This window comes from Manis pentadactyla, chromosome 16 (assembly GCF_030020395.1).
Source record: "Manis pentadactyla isolate mManPen7 chromosome 16, mManPen7.hap1, whole genome shotgun sequence".
Lineage (NCBI taxonomy): Eukaryota > Metazoa > Chordata > Mammalia > Pholidota > Manidae > Manis > Manis pentadactyla.
This window is the reverse complement of record NC_080034.1, coordinates 36837411-36854788: the sequence shown is the minus strand read 5'-3', so window position 1 is coordinate 36854788 and position 17378 is coordinate 36837411. Positions and strand designations below refer to the sequence as shown.

General features: G+C 49.9%; 1 protein-coding gene and 1 long non-coding RNA gene across 8 annotated transcripts in view; one reads left to right on the top strand and one right to left on the bottom strand.

The window, feature by feature from the left end:
* The window catches only part of ETV7 (ETS variant transcription factor 7), a 30058-nt gene extending 13469 nt beyond the window's left edge, over positions 1-16589 (bottom strand). For 3 of the 7 annotated variants that reach the window (XM_057493721.1, XM_057493720.1, XM_057493722.1), the window contains exons 1-6: positions 16194-16589; positions 14140-14251; positions 4805-4969; positions 4338-4463; positions 2310-2384; positions 681-823 (exon numbers count right to left, since the gene is read on the bottom strand). In XM_057493721.1, coding sequence (XP_057349704.1) covers positions 681-823; positions 2310-2384; positions 4338-4463; positions 4805-4969; positions 14140-14251; positions 16194-16199 — 627 coding nt within the window. In that variant the 5' untranslated portion in view covers positions 16200-16589. Of the gene's footprint in view, positions 1-680; positions 824-2309; positions 2385-4337; positions 4464-4804; positions 4970-6573; positions 6579-14139; positions 14252-16193 lie in introns of those variants that run through there. The other 4 variants (XR_008994274.1, XM_036917469.2, XM_057493719.1 and 1 more) reach the window with 3 other exon arrangements.
* LOC130681205 (uncharacterized) lies at positions 10898-14008 on the top strand. Its single transcript, XR_008994275.1, has 3 exons — positions 10898-11667; positions 12845-12959; positions 13881-14008. It is a non-coding gene; the product is annotated as an uncharacterized LOC130681205 (long non-coding RNA).
* Positions 16590-17378: the final 789 nt, after the last annotated feature.

Sequence of the window (17378 nt, the reverse complement as noted above, 5' to 3'; positions counted from 1 at the left end):
CTATACCGTTTTAGGAAATGCTTAATACTGCAGATGGCCATTATTGCTAAAAGACTCATTTTTTTTAACCTAAATGAATTACTTATAGACAAGGACACTTGCTTTATATCATTCCTGTAAATCATGAAATTGACAGGGTAGTAAAGTTTTTAATCCTAATTCTTACTGAAATAAATAATAATTAGAATATAACTAAAGTGCCCAAAATCTTCCGGCAGACATCCATTTAGGTATGGGTGTTCCTCACGATGGGAATGCTGCCCTCAGTTGTTCCCAGGCCTTTCCGACCCTGACACCAATTGCTCCTCTGGAGCCTGGGACCTGACTTTCTACACCAAGTTCTCCCAGGAAACCAGCTTCCTCACCTGGCCTAACTGCCCACTGCATATGCTACACAACTCATGTAAATGTGCTTGGAAAGTTTCAAATGCTGAGCAAAGGTGGGACTAAGCGATTAGAAGGCAAGATTCCTGAGTTCCATAGACAGTCTCCATTCTCAACAAGTAACTGCCTGTCCCTCGGGATCTCCCGCAATAAAATGATCCCAGCACGTGTAGGGCTCCTGGTGAAGCCCCTGTCAGTTGGGGACTGTCCCCCAATGCTGAGGGGCCCATTATGGCCCCCTGCCTTGTCCTCTTCTGGTTATGTTGAGACTACCCTGCCTGCTGGCTGAGGTTCACCTTGTGGTTTCCCCAGAGTCTGGCGAGCCCATTTGGATCCACAACTCGGAAGACCTTGGCGTTCTTGTCTTCCCACCTGATGTAGGGCTTGTACCTGGTGTCAGAGAGCAGCTGGTACACATAATCCCACAGCAGCCGGCAGTCTGCAATTGAGCAGAGAGGATGCAGTCAGGGGGCGTTCCTGGAGCTGTGGGCACAGGCATTAGAAATCATTTTCAAGTGCTCTGGGGCTCTGGAAGCAGGGCCCAGGCAAGGAGCACGATGGTGGACACAATGACAGTATCAACAGGAAAAGGCCACGTGTGGGGGCTCAATACTCACTGTCTCATTCAATCATCCTAACTTAGGAAGTGGCTCCCTTTATGCCCAGGGAAAGATGAGGAACTGATCTTAGAGAAAGACGGACATGTCCCAATCACCAAGCTCCTAAGCAGCAGGCAGAGTGGGGAGTCTCACCCAGCTATGCAGACTGAGCAACGCTAACCTTTCACTGAGGGGCAGGGGGCAGGTGGGGGGCTGTTGGCCGGTGGCAGAGCCCTGCCTCCACGTCCCTCTCTGCCTCTGCCCAGTCACTCAGCCCCCTGGATCTCTGTTACATCAGGATTATAACATCCATCCTATCAAGCCCCTTAATGGGAGGTTTGGGAAAATCAAATGTGCCAGTATGGAAGGTAAGTGGCAAAAGGAACCTAGGAGCAAGATCCTCACCCCACTGCCTGGGCCACCTGGGGGTGGGGACTGTCACTGTGGGGACTGTCACTGTGGGAAGATTGCCCAACCTTTTCTGAGCCACAATTTCTTCATATGAGGTAACATGAGGATTAAGTAACCAAAGGGCAAAAAAAAAAAACCCTTAGCATAGTGCCTGGTACAGAGTGAGTACTCAAAGAACGTTAAGCATTATTATTATAAAGACTATATATAATTGGGTTTCAGTGAGTCCTAGTCATTTCTGCCCCCTCTGTGGTGTCTTAGAATAAATGTAGTGTCCCTACCATGGCTAGAAAACACCCTTTGGAAAAGCAGGCAGCTTATCCGTCAGTCTGTCTGGTTGCCTGTCTGTGAGTCAGTCCTTTAACAATGAATGTGGAGTATCAGTGTATCACCAGGTTGGAGCTCAGGCTGTGGAGCCAGACTGCTTGGATCTACTTATCAACTCTGCTGCTTTCTGCTGTATGATCAGGGGGAAGTCGCTTAACCTCTCTGTGCCTCATTTTCCTTTATCTGTAAAATGGAGCTAACAACAATGCCAACCTCAAAGGGCTTCTGTGGGATTAACTAAAGCCTTGGAACCATGCCTAGCATATTGTAAGTACTCAACTATTTAAAAGTAAATACAAAAAGTTTGAAAGATAAGATACTTCATGCAAATCTGCCACCAGACTATGACTGGCTAAATAGTTCCTGCCCTGGACACAGGGTGGACTTGGCGATCCCAGGCAGCACTGCCTGCTGCAACCAGATTGTGGCCAGCACACAGGACAGTCACGCCATGCCCCGCCCCCCAGGCAGCACAGACCCTCTCATCCCCCAGATCAAAACTGCCCTCTTCCTCATCACCCACGACCCTCCTGGGACTCCGTCTCAGCACACTCCCCTCGGGGCCAGGGAACACAGCCTCCTACTTACCAGCGATCCTGCCGTCTATGGGGGCCTGTGACACCGTGGGGAAGGAGTGGACTCCCTCATCCCTGCAGCCGAACTCTGCACAGTGAGATAAGTTTAGGGACTCCTCCCTGCTGAGGGGCCACCTGGCTAGGCCAGGGGCATCCAGGTGGCTCCCGGTACTGGCAAGCCCCTGCTGTAGAAGGCCCTTTCGGGGGGCCACCTGAAAGGGCCCCGTCCTCTCTGCAAGCAGATGAGCTCCGTTGATGCTGTGGCCCAGAGCCTCCCCCAGCCCAAACCTCCTCAAGGACATGCCTGGGAGCCCTGTGGGGCAGTACTCCTGATGCTGTTCCTCCCCTGGTTAGATGTCAGGGAGGCAGTGGAGGGCATGAGTGAGACAGCCTAGCTCCCAGACAAGAAGCTTAATCTCTCAGTCCTGTTCCCTCATCAGTAAAATTGTTTGCAAAGCCACTATTTTGCACAATTTTGGGGTGACAAAGCTAGGACCAGGACCCAGGTGCCCTGTTTCTCAGTCCAATGTCCTCTCCATCTGCCAAATAAATATTTATTGAGAATGTTCTATGAGCCAGGCATTGTTCTGTTTGGGGGGTGAGGCTGAGGGCGGTAGATGATTACAATAGAAACAGTATATAATAGGGGCAGGAGGGAATAAAACACTGTAAGGCAAATTGGGAATCCTGGGTATATACATGCACATATTGGCCAGGGAAGGACTCACTGACTTGTTAACATTTGAATGGACACCTGAGTAAAGGCAGAAGAATGAGCTATATGGGTATCTAGAGAAGGGAATGCCAGGCAGAGGGAACAGCAAGTGCAAAGGCCCTGAGGCAGGAGTGTCTGTGGCTTGTTCAATGAACAAAGAGGCTAGTGTGTTTGGAGCTGCCTGATCAAGGAGCAGAGGGGTGGAAGAGGATAGGAGAAATCAGAGGGGTCAGGTAAGAAATGTGCTTTGACATTGAGTGAGACCAGAGCCACTGGAAGGTTTTGAGGAGAGAAATGACATGGCCTGATCTGTGACTCTCTCTGGCTGCTCTGCTAAGAATAGATCACAGGATGTCAAGAACGGAAGCAAGGAGACCTGCGAGGAGGCTCTCTAAAGGTGATGGGGGCTGGCCCACGGGCAGCAGGGGAGCTGCATGAAGTGGTTGGATTATGGATAGATTTTGAAGGTCAACTGGATTTGTTGACCAGGATGAGGGTGGAAGAGAAAGAACAATCAGAGATGACGTCCAGTGTTTTGTTCAGAGCAACTGGAAAGATGGACCAGTGTGCTGAGATGAGAGGCTGGGAGAGGAGTAGGGTTGGGGTGGAGGCAGGAAGCAGGTGATTGCTTTAGGAGCTTTGGGGTCCAGGTGCTGTTAGACATCCCAGTGGAGGTGGGGTAGGAGTGTGGGGTTCATGAGTCTGCAATTCAGAGGTCCAGGTATGTATGGGAGTCATCAGCAATGCACAGTATTTAACACCCAAGAGTAGATGCGATTATTCAGGCCTGAATGCAGATAGAGAAGAGGCCCCTGAGTCCTGGGGTTCCCCAACATTTAGAAGTAGGGGAGAAGAAGAAAAACCAGGACACTGAGAAGGAGTGGCCGTGGGGTGTTCTAGAAGCCAAGGGAGGAGTTCAGGGGGAGGGAGGATGGCCCACTGGGCTGCAGGCTGTAAGAGGTCATGCCAGTGAGACTGAGAGAGGACATGCACATCCCTGTTCAGGTCCCTGGAGACCCTGACAAGAAGGGCTTCTTTGGAAAGATCCGAGCAGAGGGAATAGAGGCAGCATACCAACAACTCTTTGCTGGAGAGGAGAGCAGAGAAAGGAGGGGATGAGAGGCAAGGCCTCCCCGCCAGAGGGCTGCAGCACAGAGGGCTGCCAGGAGTGCCCCAGAGCGCAGGAGGGGAGGGCTGGGGGAGAGGGGAGCTCAGCCCACAGCGCGGCCCCTTCTTTACTTTGCCGGAAGAAGCCATCCCACCCCCACCCCCACCTTGAGGCGTCTTAGGGGAGTGTCTCAGTGCCCCCCAGCAGAGCCTCCTCACCTTCCAGGGGGCAGGGGCAGCGCTGAGTGGGCATCTTCGGCCTGAAGGCCCCTCCAAAGAAGGGCCCGCACACCAGGGCTTGCCGCTGGGTCCTGATGTACCGGAGCAGCTCATACAGGACGTCACCTGAGGATGGGCGGGAGGGCCGGCGGCTGAGCGCGCCGCCGGGGAGGGCGGGCCGCCACCCGCCACCTGTCGCTCGAGGGACTGCCTCGGCCCGTCGCCAAGCTTCGCGCTGATGGAGTGAGAGGCGGGGGCTGGAAATGGGTGGGGCAGACCGGGGCCGCGGGGAAGGGAGGACAGCAGGACAGGACAGGCCCCTGGGGCCCTGAAAACAGCAGCTGGAGTGACTCCGCGGCTGCTCCAGCGGGAACCACCTGGCCGGGGTGAGCATGAGCCTCCAGCCAACCGCCCGCCGTCCCCTCCCGCGGACCGGGCTTCCAGCGGAGGCAGGGAGTTTCCCTGACCTGAACCGGGCGCGCGGAGCCGGAAGTCGTCTTTGGTGAGGATGCAGAGGGCTCGGCCGTTCATCTCAAAGCCGCGCTCCCCGGTGCGCTGCAGAGAGTACTCCTGCTCGGCCCAGCGCAGCCAGTGCAGCACATCCTCCCTGCTCCAGAGCGCCGGCTGGACGCCTGCAAGCGAGGGCGCGGCTGGCGGAGGGCCGGCGAAGGGGGCTGGCCCCATGAGTCGCTCACCCTCCTACTCCAGGCTCCGCTGCAATGTCACCTCCTCAGAGAAGGCCACCTGGAACACTACTTCGGAGCAGATGCTGTCTTGCCCTGCTCCGCATGCCCAGTCATTTTGTCACTGTGCCCTGTTCTTTTCCTTCCCGGCACCTTATTTTCTTTAGAATTCCATGTTACGTTTGATATAGGTATATGTTTATGTTTATCATCATCTGTGCATTATATATATATTCACTTACTTATATTTGGAACCTCCTCCCCCACCTGGGCCTCTTTTCCAAGTATTCATTGAACAAATGTTTAATGAAGACCTGCTCGGTGCCAGGCCCTGGACGAGGTGTGCTGGGGCACACCGTTGTAGGTACTCAGCACCTAGCACAGGGCCTGGAATACCATAGAAGCGCCACAAATATGCCGAGTGACTGAATGAGCAAACAGTCCTACAAATAAGGTGTTATTGCTACTGTTTTCCAAATGAGGGGACTGGGGTTCCCAGAGGTGAAGTGACTAGCCCAAGGTCACACAGGTAAGTAGCATGAGGAGTAGCCAGGCCCAGAACCCAGGCCTGTCTAGCTGCCATACTTTCTGATCAGTTGTGCCCACTCCCATCTGGGTTTGCTCAGGACACAGCCCAGGGCACAAAAGGGCTCCTACACCCTGTTCAGTCTGTGCGTATTCTTATCTCTGGCAATACCCAGGCAAATGGCTGCTTTCCTTCATTTCCCCTACTCTGCCTGGGCCTGTTGTGCTCCCAATACCAGTTTCATCTCACTCATCTGGGTTGTGTTTAGCAGGGCCACCTTATGACTTCCATGGGTCCTTGGCACTCTTGCCTTCATGGACCCCCTTCCTCCACTAAAAAAAAATTGTAATTACATTTTATGATTGCATTGGTATATTGTTATATATTAAAGTATACTGGTATTGCATATAAGGTTATATGCAAGTACATTGTTATATTCTAAAACATTTTCTTCTTCCTAAAAGTTCATTTTTTCTTCTGATTTTAAAAGAAACTGGAACATTTTCGTAGGTCCCTGAAAGAACGGGGGCCACAGGCAGTGTGCCCACTGTGACCAGTTGGCTGGTGCTCCTCTTTGTGCAGTGCTTCCCCCAAGAGCTCTTCCTGGCCCTTGGGCCCAGCCTCAGCGTGTGAGAGTAGGAGGAGCTCAGGGCTCATCAGGCCCAGTTGGGCAGACAAGTAAGAAAACCGAGGCAGCAGAGAGAAGCAACTGTCCAAGGCCACACAGTGGCAGTGACAAGACTAAACCAACCTCTGAGTGCCTTGGGCCCAAAACAACACAAAGAGATAAGGCTAGTTTTCATGTTAAAAAGAAAAAAGTGTGTCATCTACTTATTCATTCATTCAGCCAATATCTAACAAGCACCAGCCACATGCAAGGAGCCGGGCTCCTGCTGGGAGCGAGGCGCAGAGCAAGGGGCCCTGGCAGCCAGTGGCTACCTAATGACAGTCCTGATCAGCGGCACAAAGGGAAATGCACTGTGCTACAAACCCAGAAAGCAGGGCATGCAGCCCACCTTGGAAGGGAGGAGTCTTCCCTTTATTTTGGGACCTAAGAAGGAAGAATGAATATCTAAAATTAATCAAAAAATTACTTAAGGAGGGATAAAATGAATAGAGGTGACAACTGCCTTTTGTGGTACTATATACAGCAAAGCCATGTAATCAAGGTCTGATGGCATTAACCCAAGATTGGCAAGTATTATTGGAAAAGAAGAGGGAGCCCAGAAATGTGTGTGAAGTTAATATATGACAGAAGTGGGATTTTAATTCAGTGGAAAGATACAGCAAAATTGCAACTGCTTCTCCACCTGTAAAAAATATATTTGGCCCCTTACATCCCACCATACACAAAACCCAATTCAAGATGGATTATGGCCCAGTAAAATGACTAGAACAATAGAAACCTCTCTAGAAGTAAAAATAGGAAACCATATGTACCAAACAAGGGTTGAGGGGACCTCAACCATACAAAGAAATTTAGAGGCTATAATAAAAATTAAAGATATACCTGACTACATTAATTTTTGTATGTGTGACAAAAGATAGAAACAAAACTAAACATTGATAGATTTCGGGAATATTTGCAATGCAGATGACAGACAAAGGGCTAAAGCCTATCATACATCAAGAGCATCTCTAAATTAATTTTCTTGCCAGCAATTCACAGCAGAGCAGGCTTTCTCAGCACCAGCGCTATTGACACTTGGGGCCTGATAATCCCTTGCTGTGGGGGCCATCCTGAGTTTTGTGGAATGGTTAGTAGCATGTCTAGTCTCTTCTCAGTAGATGTCAGCAGCACGCACACACCCCCAAGAGTTGTGACACCCAAAAATGTCTGCAGACATTGCCACATGTCCCCAAGGGGAAGGGAGCAAAGTCATTGCCAGTTTAGGACCTTTGCAGTAGAGCAGATCCACTAATAAACATGTGGCAAGATATGTCACCTGAATAGTCAGGGACAGACACAATCAGAGAAGAATGAGATACCACTTCAATGACAACACGTACACCTCGCGGGAATGCAGGGAAAAGGAAACCTTGCTGGAGCAAACAAATTCAGAGCCTCCCAAGGAGATCAGTATGCTGATGAGAGAAGGGAGACACAACAAGCTGAGTGGTGTAAAAGTCAGAGATCTCAGGATTGCCTGTTTCATGATATATGAGGCTGACAGCTTGAAAATTCAAAACTATAATTCCTAAATCAGAGGAGTGGGTTTTCCTGTGTTTGGTCAGAGGGTAGGGATGAATTCTACAGCCCTCTGGTTGTTGTGCTGCAAAAACACTAAAATCGCACTGAGGGAAAAACCCTGAACTTGGCAGATATTATCAACCCCAGATGTGGTCCTGCCCCATCTTCCTGAGTGGAATTGGGTTTTTACTTGCTACACCTGCTCACTCCTGCCCCTTGCCTTTCATCCTATTGCTGCCACACCTCCAGTCCAATAAATTGAAAAAGGACCTTCTCATTCTTCACGTCTTCAGAGAATAGTAAGGTCAAAAGGGTTTTCCAATAGGACTTGAGTCCCCAGGAAAGGACCAAGCTCCAAGCTGTGGGTCAGCCACCAAGGTTTTGATCAAAGCCAGCAGCGGGTCAAAGCCCTCACACCAATCACTGGAACAGCTACCCGGCTCTGGGCCAAGTTCCGAAGCTCAGCGCCATGCTAGCCAAGTCCCCTCATAAGTCACTCAATCTCACTCAGGTTCAACTTCCCCCTCTGTGAAATGAGATAATAACACTGCCTGTCTGGAGCAGCGTGGTGCAGAGATTAGGAGCTGAGGCTACAAACTGCAAAACCAAACATTTCCACTCCTCAGTAAAGACCTAGGAGACATGGTGAACGCGTACCCTGGAAGACAGACGTGTGTGAGTGTCCACAGTGGCTCTGGTCAAAATAGAAAAGAACTGGAAACATCCCAAATATCCATCAGCTGGAGAATGGACAATCAAACTGTGATGCTTTCACGAATAGAATGCTGCTCAGCAATAAAACAGAAAGTACGAACGTTGCTACACCTGACACATGGAAGAAACTTGAAGATACTTATGTAGAAGGAAAGAAGCCAGCCATAAACTACAATCAAGAATAGACGGTGCTAATGCAGTAGAAGTTCAAACAGTGGAGGGGAATTGACTGGGAGGGGGCACAAGGGGACTACCTTAGGAGCTGGAAATGGTCTAGATCTTGATCTAGATTTCAGCTACACAGGTGTATACACACACAAAAACTCATGGAGCTACACACTTGGCTATATATAAATTATACCTAAGGAAACAGTAAAAGTAAAAACATATAACAACAAAAAGTACCAATGATAGTGCCAGGCCAGCTGCAAACCATGGGGCTTAAATGACTGTGTCTCTGTTTCCTCATCTGCAAGTTGAGGACAGTTACAAAAATAGTACCGGGCACACAAGCAGTCATGAGGATTCTACGAGAGAATCAGTTTAGAATCCAGGGCCTGGCGTGTGACATGTGCTTCAAGACAAACAGAGGTCTTGGTGTTGGATGAGGTAACACTTGTAAAATGCCTGGCACAGGGCCCAGGACACCTAAGAGTTCAACAAATGCTGGCAAGTGTTATTTAAAGCGTCAGCTCCCCACTGAGAAGTCTCCCTGACCTATTTAGTGGTCGGAGCCTAGCTGCGTCTCCCTAATCAGTCTAACCAAACCTCTGGGGCTTCACCTGCAGTCCAGCCTGGGCTAGTCCCGGGCTCAGCAGTGATCCACTGTCTTTTCACTTCCTCACAGCGACCATCTTTATCTCTCAAAACTCCAGCCTGGTATCACCTTACTCTCCCTGCCCCTGTGACTTGCTTACTGGGGATTTCCAGCTTGGCCAGCTCCTAGCTTCTGGGACAGATCTGGACAGAGCCCCCGGCTGGAGCAGCCAGAGGAGCTGTTTCCCAAGACAAAGTGGGAGGGCTCTGGTGTGTCCCTGAGGAGTCGGCCTTCTGTCCCCCACTGGCAGAGCAGGGCTGGACTTGGGCTTCCTCCCTCCTTGGCTGTGTTGCCCTTATCACTGAACCCCACTAAATCCCCCACATTCTGACCCCAACCCGCAGTAAAAAATACGTTTATATCAAGACCCCCACAGGGAACTACGTAGTCACTTTCCCTGGTAGTTACTAATTCCGTATCTATTCACAGGGTTCTTATACCTCCCCCCATTGTCACATATGCTGGCTCATACTCTGCTCTCAAGGAGTGCTCACTCTGGAGGGAGAAATGATGATTTACACACATTACCAGGGGTTTTTTGATTATGAGCACGTAATTTATGGTGAGGATTCCTCAGTGTTTCTTGCTAAGTAGTTGCTAAAAAAGATTAAGTGTGTATAGATTTGGGGGGCTAAGGGATGAATAAAAAATTAAATACTTTTAATATTTACCATAAAAGAATACAATGAAGCATAATCAAAGTCCAAATAAAGGCAATCATTTCAAGCAAGGTATAAGGAATTTAAATATTAGAATAAAAACAAATTCAGAAAAGCTGCCCATCATTCTGGTAAGAATTAAGTTTTAAATGGGAGAAAAACATTAATAATACTTTATTCCTTAGTAATGGAGAGATTTGCTCACAATGGTGCCAGCTCCCTCCGTCCTCATTAATCAGATCTCTAATTTGGATACTGTAAGACAAAAAGTTCCTGTCTTGACTTTTGCAGAGGAAATAAAATAGAAGTCGAAAGTGCAAAAAAAAAAAAAAGACCCCCACACACATATGTATCAATAGCCCAAATGAAATCACAGCTATCTTTACTATTTATGGTATATGCTTTCTTTCTTTAAAAATATTTATGTTGACCCACTACATTCATTTCACCTCTTGACCAACACTTTGAAAATCACTGTTAGGACTTAACTGCATAAAATGAGGTCCTTGAACGCATTCCCAGCAGCAGAAGCCTCTTTCAGGAGATTATTGGAGATGCAGACCCTCAGGCCCCACCTCTGATCTGCGAAATCAGAATCTGTATTTCAACAAGGCTGGCAGGAGATTCATGTACGCATGGAAATTTGAGACACCCGGGGCCTAGGACACCAGGAAGTCACCCTTGTTAGGACTGTATGTATTAAAATAAGTGCCTGGGGACTCTGTTGTAAGTGAAGGCTGAGAAGTTGAGCAGGGGCACCAACAGCTGCTGGAGCTTGTCCCTTGTTTTACGTTGCCAGGGACATGCAGTGAGTGTCATTCTCTGCCCCAGACATCTGGAAATTGGAGGTGGCACTTTATGTCCCCTCTTGTTATTCACATCTTGGAACTTTGTCAATTTCAAAACACAAAGATCTCCATCCCTAGGCATTCAGCAGTGGCAAGTTCACAGAGCTTTTTCCCGGAGGAATCAGCTCCAGGAAAATGAAAAGACTACTTGAGACCAAGGACTAAGAGTCCTGGGTGTGAGGTCCCAACTGGCCATTAGCCCCTGGGGGTCTCATTCTCAGAGTCTCAGTTCCTCTGTCATCTAATGAAATGTGCTGGTGACCATCACTAAACTGCCTCCTCTCAAGACTCCCGAGTTGTCCCTTAAGGTTGCATACCCTCCTTCCTGACTCACTCCCCTGTGACCTTAGCCTGGGTCCTGCAAGGGGTCCCAGGGCTTTCTTGCCTTCATAGCTCCTGACTCACCCAGCCCTTGGACAGACCCTCACAGACAGACTAGGCAAGGGAGATGCACTCCTCTTTCACTCTCCGCTTCCACAGAGGGAAGCAGAGCTGGGACTCTCCTTTTGTGAGTGGGGGCACTCTGCCAGAGGCCCCGTGGGTGCTGCCCCTCCATCCCAGCAGGCCTGGGTTGATGACATTGCAATTGCCCTCAGAGCGGACTCTGCACCGCTCTACTGCACATCTTTCTTCATCGGGCAAATAAATACAGCAAAGTGAGCTCTACACAGAAATAGCTTGTGTGCTCCACTTGGCGCTGGCTCACAGATCTAAGCAAGACCTGTTTTGTTTGCTCATTTCCCTGCTGAGACAAATCAGTCCTGATGATCAGAATGGAAGGTGGAGGTAGAGGACGGAATGGAACGGGTGCCTGGGAATAAATGTCAGAGAGATGGAAACCCAGTTTCCTGAAATGAAAGAAATGGGGCTGCATCACCACAGCATCTGAAAGGTCAGACCCTCATAAGTGTGAGCAGTTTGCTTATTTGGGATGTTCTTGACAGGAAAATGAGTCATTTAGTGTATTCTATCTCCTAAGACTGTTAGATATTTACTAAGGGCCAGAACTGTGTTGCCTGAATATTTTCAGAAGCAAATATGAGTCATGGAATCTAAGACAAGAAGTAGGGAAGACGCTGTTGGTGCCCTGCCCATGGCCCTCAGCTCTCACCAATTCCTTGCAGGCAGCTGAATGACGAATGACAGCTCCTGCCTGCGCGTGGCTCAGCCCACGCACAGGGCGGCTTGGAAGGCTGGGGAGGCAGTATCCCTGGCAGCAGCCCTCCTCCCATAGTGGGTGGGAAGGGAATGGATAAAGACTTAGCTTCCTTGACCTGGGTTTGGAAGACTCAGGCTGTGCCCTCACTGTGCCCAGAGGTTGCCACTGAGATTGAACTCCAGGTGCCCACAGTGCTATCAGGCTCAAGGGCAACACTCTCTTGGATTTCCTTCTCTTTTCTGAGGGGAAGTATTTCAGGGTCTGCTGCTTCTGGAGAAAGCAAGCTAACCCAAGGCAATAGGACTAGTACCTCAGGAGCTCTAAACCAGTCACGATTACCTTTCACCTTGAGTTGAGTAACCAAGGAATGGGCTGGCTTAAGAGGGGAGGACATTCCTGTCACTACAAGTGTGTGGGAAGACCTGGTAACCATCTCAGAGGGTTCCTGCTGAAGGGGGCTTCAAAAAATTAAAAAACACATAATTGTGCTTACCAAGGCAATGGCTGACCTTTGTAAAGCCCCAATTCTCCTCCTGTACCCTCCCACCCAGTAACCTTGAGCTAGGCACCAGTGACTGAAGGTCACTCATGACCTTGGACAGAACACAAGCTCCTGTCTCTCAATTTCCTTATTTGGAATATGAGGCAGTTACCTAAGGCAAAATCTAGGGTCTGTCAGTGTCAACATTCTAGGGCCTGGTGAGCCGGTTATGAGTGTGGTCTTTGAATATGGGGTAGGCAATGGGGACAATCCACAGGGCCCTGTGGTACCTGCAGAGAAGCCCCACCCTCTCTGAGGCTCGGCTCCTCCAGCTGCCATGAGGGGACTGGACTAGATGACTTCTAAGGTCCTTCTCAACAGCAACACTCACGGTCTTCACATCTATCCTGTTTTTCCTTATCACCGCAGCTTGGGCCTGGAATGGAGCCCAAACTCTACTCTCTAAGCAACTGTTGCCAAACATCTCCTTGGAGCAGCCCTGAGCCCCGATCTACCTGTCAAGATGGCATTTGGACAGAATGAGGTAACAGAGGTTCCTTACAGAGCTCCTCACCCTTCTCCCCAAATCACACTGCCACTTCTCTCCACCGTGGCTCTGAGGTGCCAGGGCACCCTCTGCAGCCTCAGGTTCTCTTGTGTCTGTGAGTCCCCACTTTCCTTCTAATCATGAAAAGACAGGCTGTTCCCCATTAAAAGAATGCCAGGCAGTGCACATCAGAGGCATCCGGGGGCAGCAAGGTCTTCCCAAGGCCTATGAAGTCATACCCCACTCTGCTCAATCCTGTCAGCACTCAAAAAGCAGGTTGTGGCCAGGAAATCAGAAGGGTGTGAAGTCAATGAAGCTATGTTCCAACCACTGGGCCAGCCGAGCAGGAAGTGGTCTGGATGCTTTACAACCCAGGTCAGACATCCCTACCCACAGCTGCCCCAAGCCCCCCACCCAGATTAAAGATCCCCCCACAGCAGTCAGCTAGCTGCCTCTCTTATGATTCCCACAGCTTAGGAGGTTCATTAAAAAATCTCTGAGAAGATTATCAACAAGACCAAGGTTTGGCCTTAGCATGGAGATCCTGTGTGCTCTTGAGCACGTCACTGAGCTTTTCCACCTCTCAGCTTTGCCACGGGAAACATAGGTGTAAATGCATTCATCTACAGCCGGTTCCATGGCCATGAGTCTCTGGCAAGCGACTTACTTAGGAAAACAAAATGAAAGGATAGAACCAACACATTCCTCAAATCTTTGGTTATCTTTGGGGGGATTTGATTGCTCTGTACATTCCTCTTATGCTTCTCTGTTATTTCTCAATCTTTAAGCACATGTTACTTTGGTAATGGTAAAAATTAAACATAGCTATTTAAAAGAGGGTTCTACACACATACAGTGTTCACTGTTTAGCCTTGTCTGGCTCCCTCACTGGCAATGTCCCCACCTCTTTGTCTTTAGCTGGGACCCGAAAACTCATCTCATCCCGGCCCTCACTGTATCAATGAGGAGGCTGCCCACCCTCAGACCTGGCCATGTCAGCTGTACTCCCCAGTGGGCAATTCACTCGTACCTCCTCTGACTGCCTCACCAGGGGAAGGTTAAAGAAAACCTCAGCAAAGAAATAGCAAATGAAGTGAAGCAATTTCTCAGAGAAGAAGTTAATGTGTCACATGTATGTCCTTTAAAAAAATCAGCCTTTCTCCTCCCCTCTACTCACGGAGTCTTCCCGGCAGCTTGCAGACTCCCCTCGCAGCCAGCAGGTTCACTCCAGCTTCACGTCCGGCCCAGGCCTGGTGACCTGTGGGTGGTGCAGCTGCCAAGGCTCCTGCCTAGAGAGGCGTAAATCCAGGGCAGTCAAAGACCAGTGCTCAGTCATCCAAACGTATTAAGGGATTTTTTTAGAGGGAAAGAACATCCATCTCTGTTTCTGCTTTAAAGGCAGGAGCCATGTATGTCTTCAGCTTGGTACCGTGAACATCTTGCAAACAGTGGACGCTGACAAATTTCATCTTTCCAACTCTAACTTTTCATGCCTGTGCCTGACCCACCATAAGGCTAACCTGCCAAGACTTGACTTATAAGCTGGAAATCTGAGGGCCTAGGAGTAACTCCCTGGGATCTTGGTGAGACGACACAAGGAGCCTGAGGATCCAGGATTTAAAAAGACCTTAAATCAGAAATAAACAATTAAATACTATTTTCAAAACAGAAAAAGAAAGGATCATAAGAAGAAAACAAATCTTACCATTTGCAACAACATGGATGGAGCTAGAGGGCATTACGCTCAGTGAAATAAGCCAGGTGGAGAAAGACAAGTACCAAATGATTTCACTCATATGTGGAGTATAAGAACAAAGAATGAACTGAAGGAACGAAACAGCAGCGGACTCACAGAACCCAAGAATGGACTAACAGTTACCAAAGGGAGAGGGACTGGGAAGGATGGGTGGGAAGGGAGGGAGAAGGGGGAAAAAGAGGCATTATGATTAGTGCACATGGTGTAGGGGGCAGCATGGGGAGGGCTGTACAACACTGAGAAGACAAGTAGTGATTTTCTAGCATCTTACTACACTGATGGACAGTGACTGTAATGAGGTATGTGGTGGGGGCTTGATAATGGGGGGAGACTAGTAACCATAATGTTGCTCATGTAATTGTACATTAATGATACCAAAATAAAATTTTAAAAATGAAAAAAAAGAAAGGATGTCTTTCTGAACCCCAACGTCCCACCAAGGGAAGTCTGAATCTTTACAATTTTATAGTCAGCCTAGCCCCCAGAGGTGATTTGGCTCATCCATCAGGATGAGGGAATAAAAAAACGGATAGGATTTTGCAGCAATAGGAGGACCCTGGGGGTCCATGATCAGCCACATCATGCAAAGTAAAAGTGAAACCAGTCCCAGCAAGAGTCATTTTCTCAATCTAGGATCTTCAAGAGTGTTATATTCACCTCTTGGTGTCTGAGGAGGGCAATCTGCAGAGAAAGACTGGATCTGGAGCTAGAAAAGCAAACCCCAGAAGTCTTGGCCATGACAGAAAAGGAATCAACACCTTTTGGGGTGGTTCTCAGTGCATTTCTGGCAGCCCTCAGTCTGCTGCCCCAGTTGGTACTGTTTCCAGGTAACCCAGCCTCAGAAGCGGCCACCTGTCAGTGGGGGCTTGCCACACTGGAGAAGGGACTGCAGGCCTGAGACTTGCAGGAAGCTCTTTGTCCTCCAGAAGAACGGGGAATTCCAGGGCTGTGGCTGCCTGAGAAACCCCAGCCTGGTTGCTGCTGAGAAATAGAGCTTTGGGTTTCAGCATAAAGGCCAGGGAGCAGATAAAACAGAGATTTGGACATGGCTCTTGGACAGAGGGGAGTGGAGAAAGGCCTTGGAAGTGGGCACAGGGCCCAGCTCTGGGGACAGTTCTGAGGATGCTAGGAAACAGGCAAAGGAAGGGGCTGCTAAGGTGGGGGTCCCTGCACAACACCTTTGCCAGCAGTGAGGGTCTCGCTGGTGCAGGGACTTCCAATCTGGTTGATGCAGGGGTGAGGAGGAGGCAAGGAGGAGCAGAATATAACTCAGAGTGTGGTTTCCAAAAGAGAGGGGCTGGGTGAGTGTGGTGGAAAATGAGAGGCAGGGAGGCATGGATTGTGAGGTTTGGGAATTGGTGCAAAGTGAGATTCCAGCCAGGAAAAGGGTCTGATAAAATGGGTATGGAAATTGAGGTGGTGGAGAAGGGATGGGGGCGCAGGTGGCTCCCGTGGTTCAGCAGCCAGGCGCTTACCTGCATTACAGGTGGAGGTAAGGGAGCCACCCGTCCTGGTGGTGTGTCGTGAGCTCTCTACTGGCTGCCTCTGCTGCGCCCCAGGCCGGTGCTCTCAGGCTCTCCTTACCCAAACCCCTAACTTGGCGCGGAACACTGGGAAGTCACGTAGGAGGCAATCTCTCTTGAGAAGCGCCGGGTGATGAGCCCTCGGTCCCCGGGCGAGCAGTAGCGCAGGGCGCTCGGGTAATCGCTATCCTTCCGGGAAACGAAAACGAAAGAGTGGGATCCGGCTTCCACTCCCGCCCTGCGGGTTCTGGGGAGGGCAGGGGCCGGCCCTGCGGAGCAGAGCCCCGCGGGCTGCGAGGCGTCGGTCCTGCTCGCAGCCTCCTGCGGCTGACAGCCCCTCGGGCAGCCTAGCCCTGGCGTGGGACTCGGTATGGTCTGGGGAGCCGAGCCGAGGGACAGCGCCTCCCTGGTCCCGGGCTCAGGACAGCTACAGACCAACTTCACCTCGCCCTTGGGCGTCTGGGCAGATGGATGGGAGGGGGCCTCCCAAGCTGTCGGCCAGGACCAGGTTCCTATCCCTGTAGGGGTGCGTCACCCTGCCTTTCGGTGGAGGCCTCACCGCCCAGGCCCAGGCACCTCAGGGCACTGCGGTGTTCTCACTTAGACCCATCTGGGCTGACACCTGTGTTCCCCGGCCTCTGGCTGCCCCAGGTGTGGTGCCCCTGCCCCAGCTCCCCCTGTCCCAAGAGGAAGCCCAGAGAGACTGCAAGCATTAAAGCACACCAACACAGCCTCCGAAGTAAGGGAGGAAAGAAGTCATAACCTTCTGCTAAAAATCTGAGGGTTTAGATGCTGTTATAAAGAAAGCTTAGCACGGATACATCATGAGCTCCTGAAACCAGCGAGAACAAGGCCAGAGTCCCAAAAGAAAAATGAACCAAGACTGTGCATAGAAAGCCCACCAAAAACAAAATGCCAAATTGTTCCTGGATGTAGAAAAAGTTGCTCAGACTCATTTATTATAAAAGATACGCAGACTAAAGTTATTCTGAGATATCAGTGCTTACCTGTTGGCAAAAATTCCTAAGTTTAATAACGTAATCTGCTGGAGAGGCTGAGGAGGACAGAGCACTGAGCACGTGAAGTGATACAGCCCCACAGAGGGTAGTACAGCAAGACTAGCAAAGTTGCCGATGC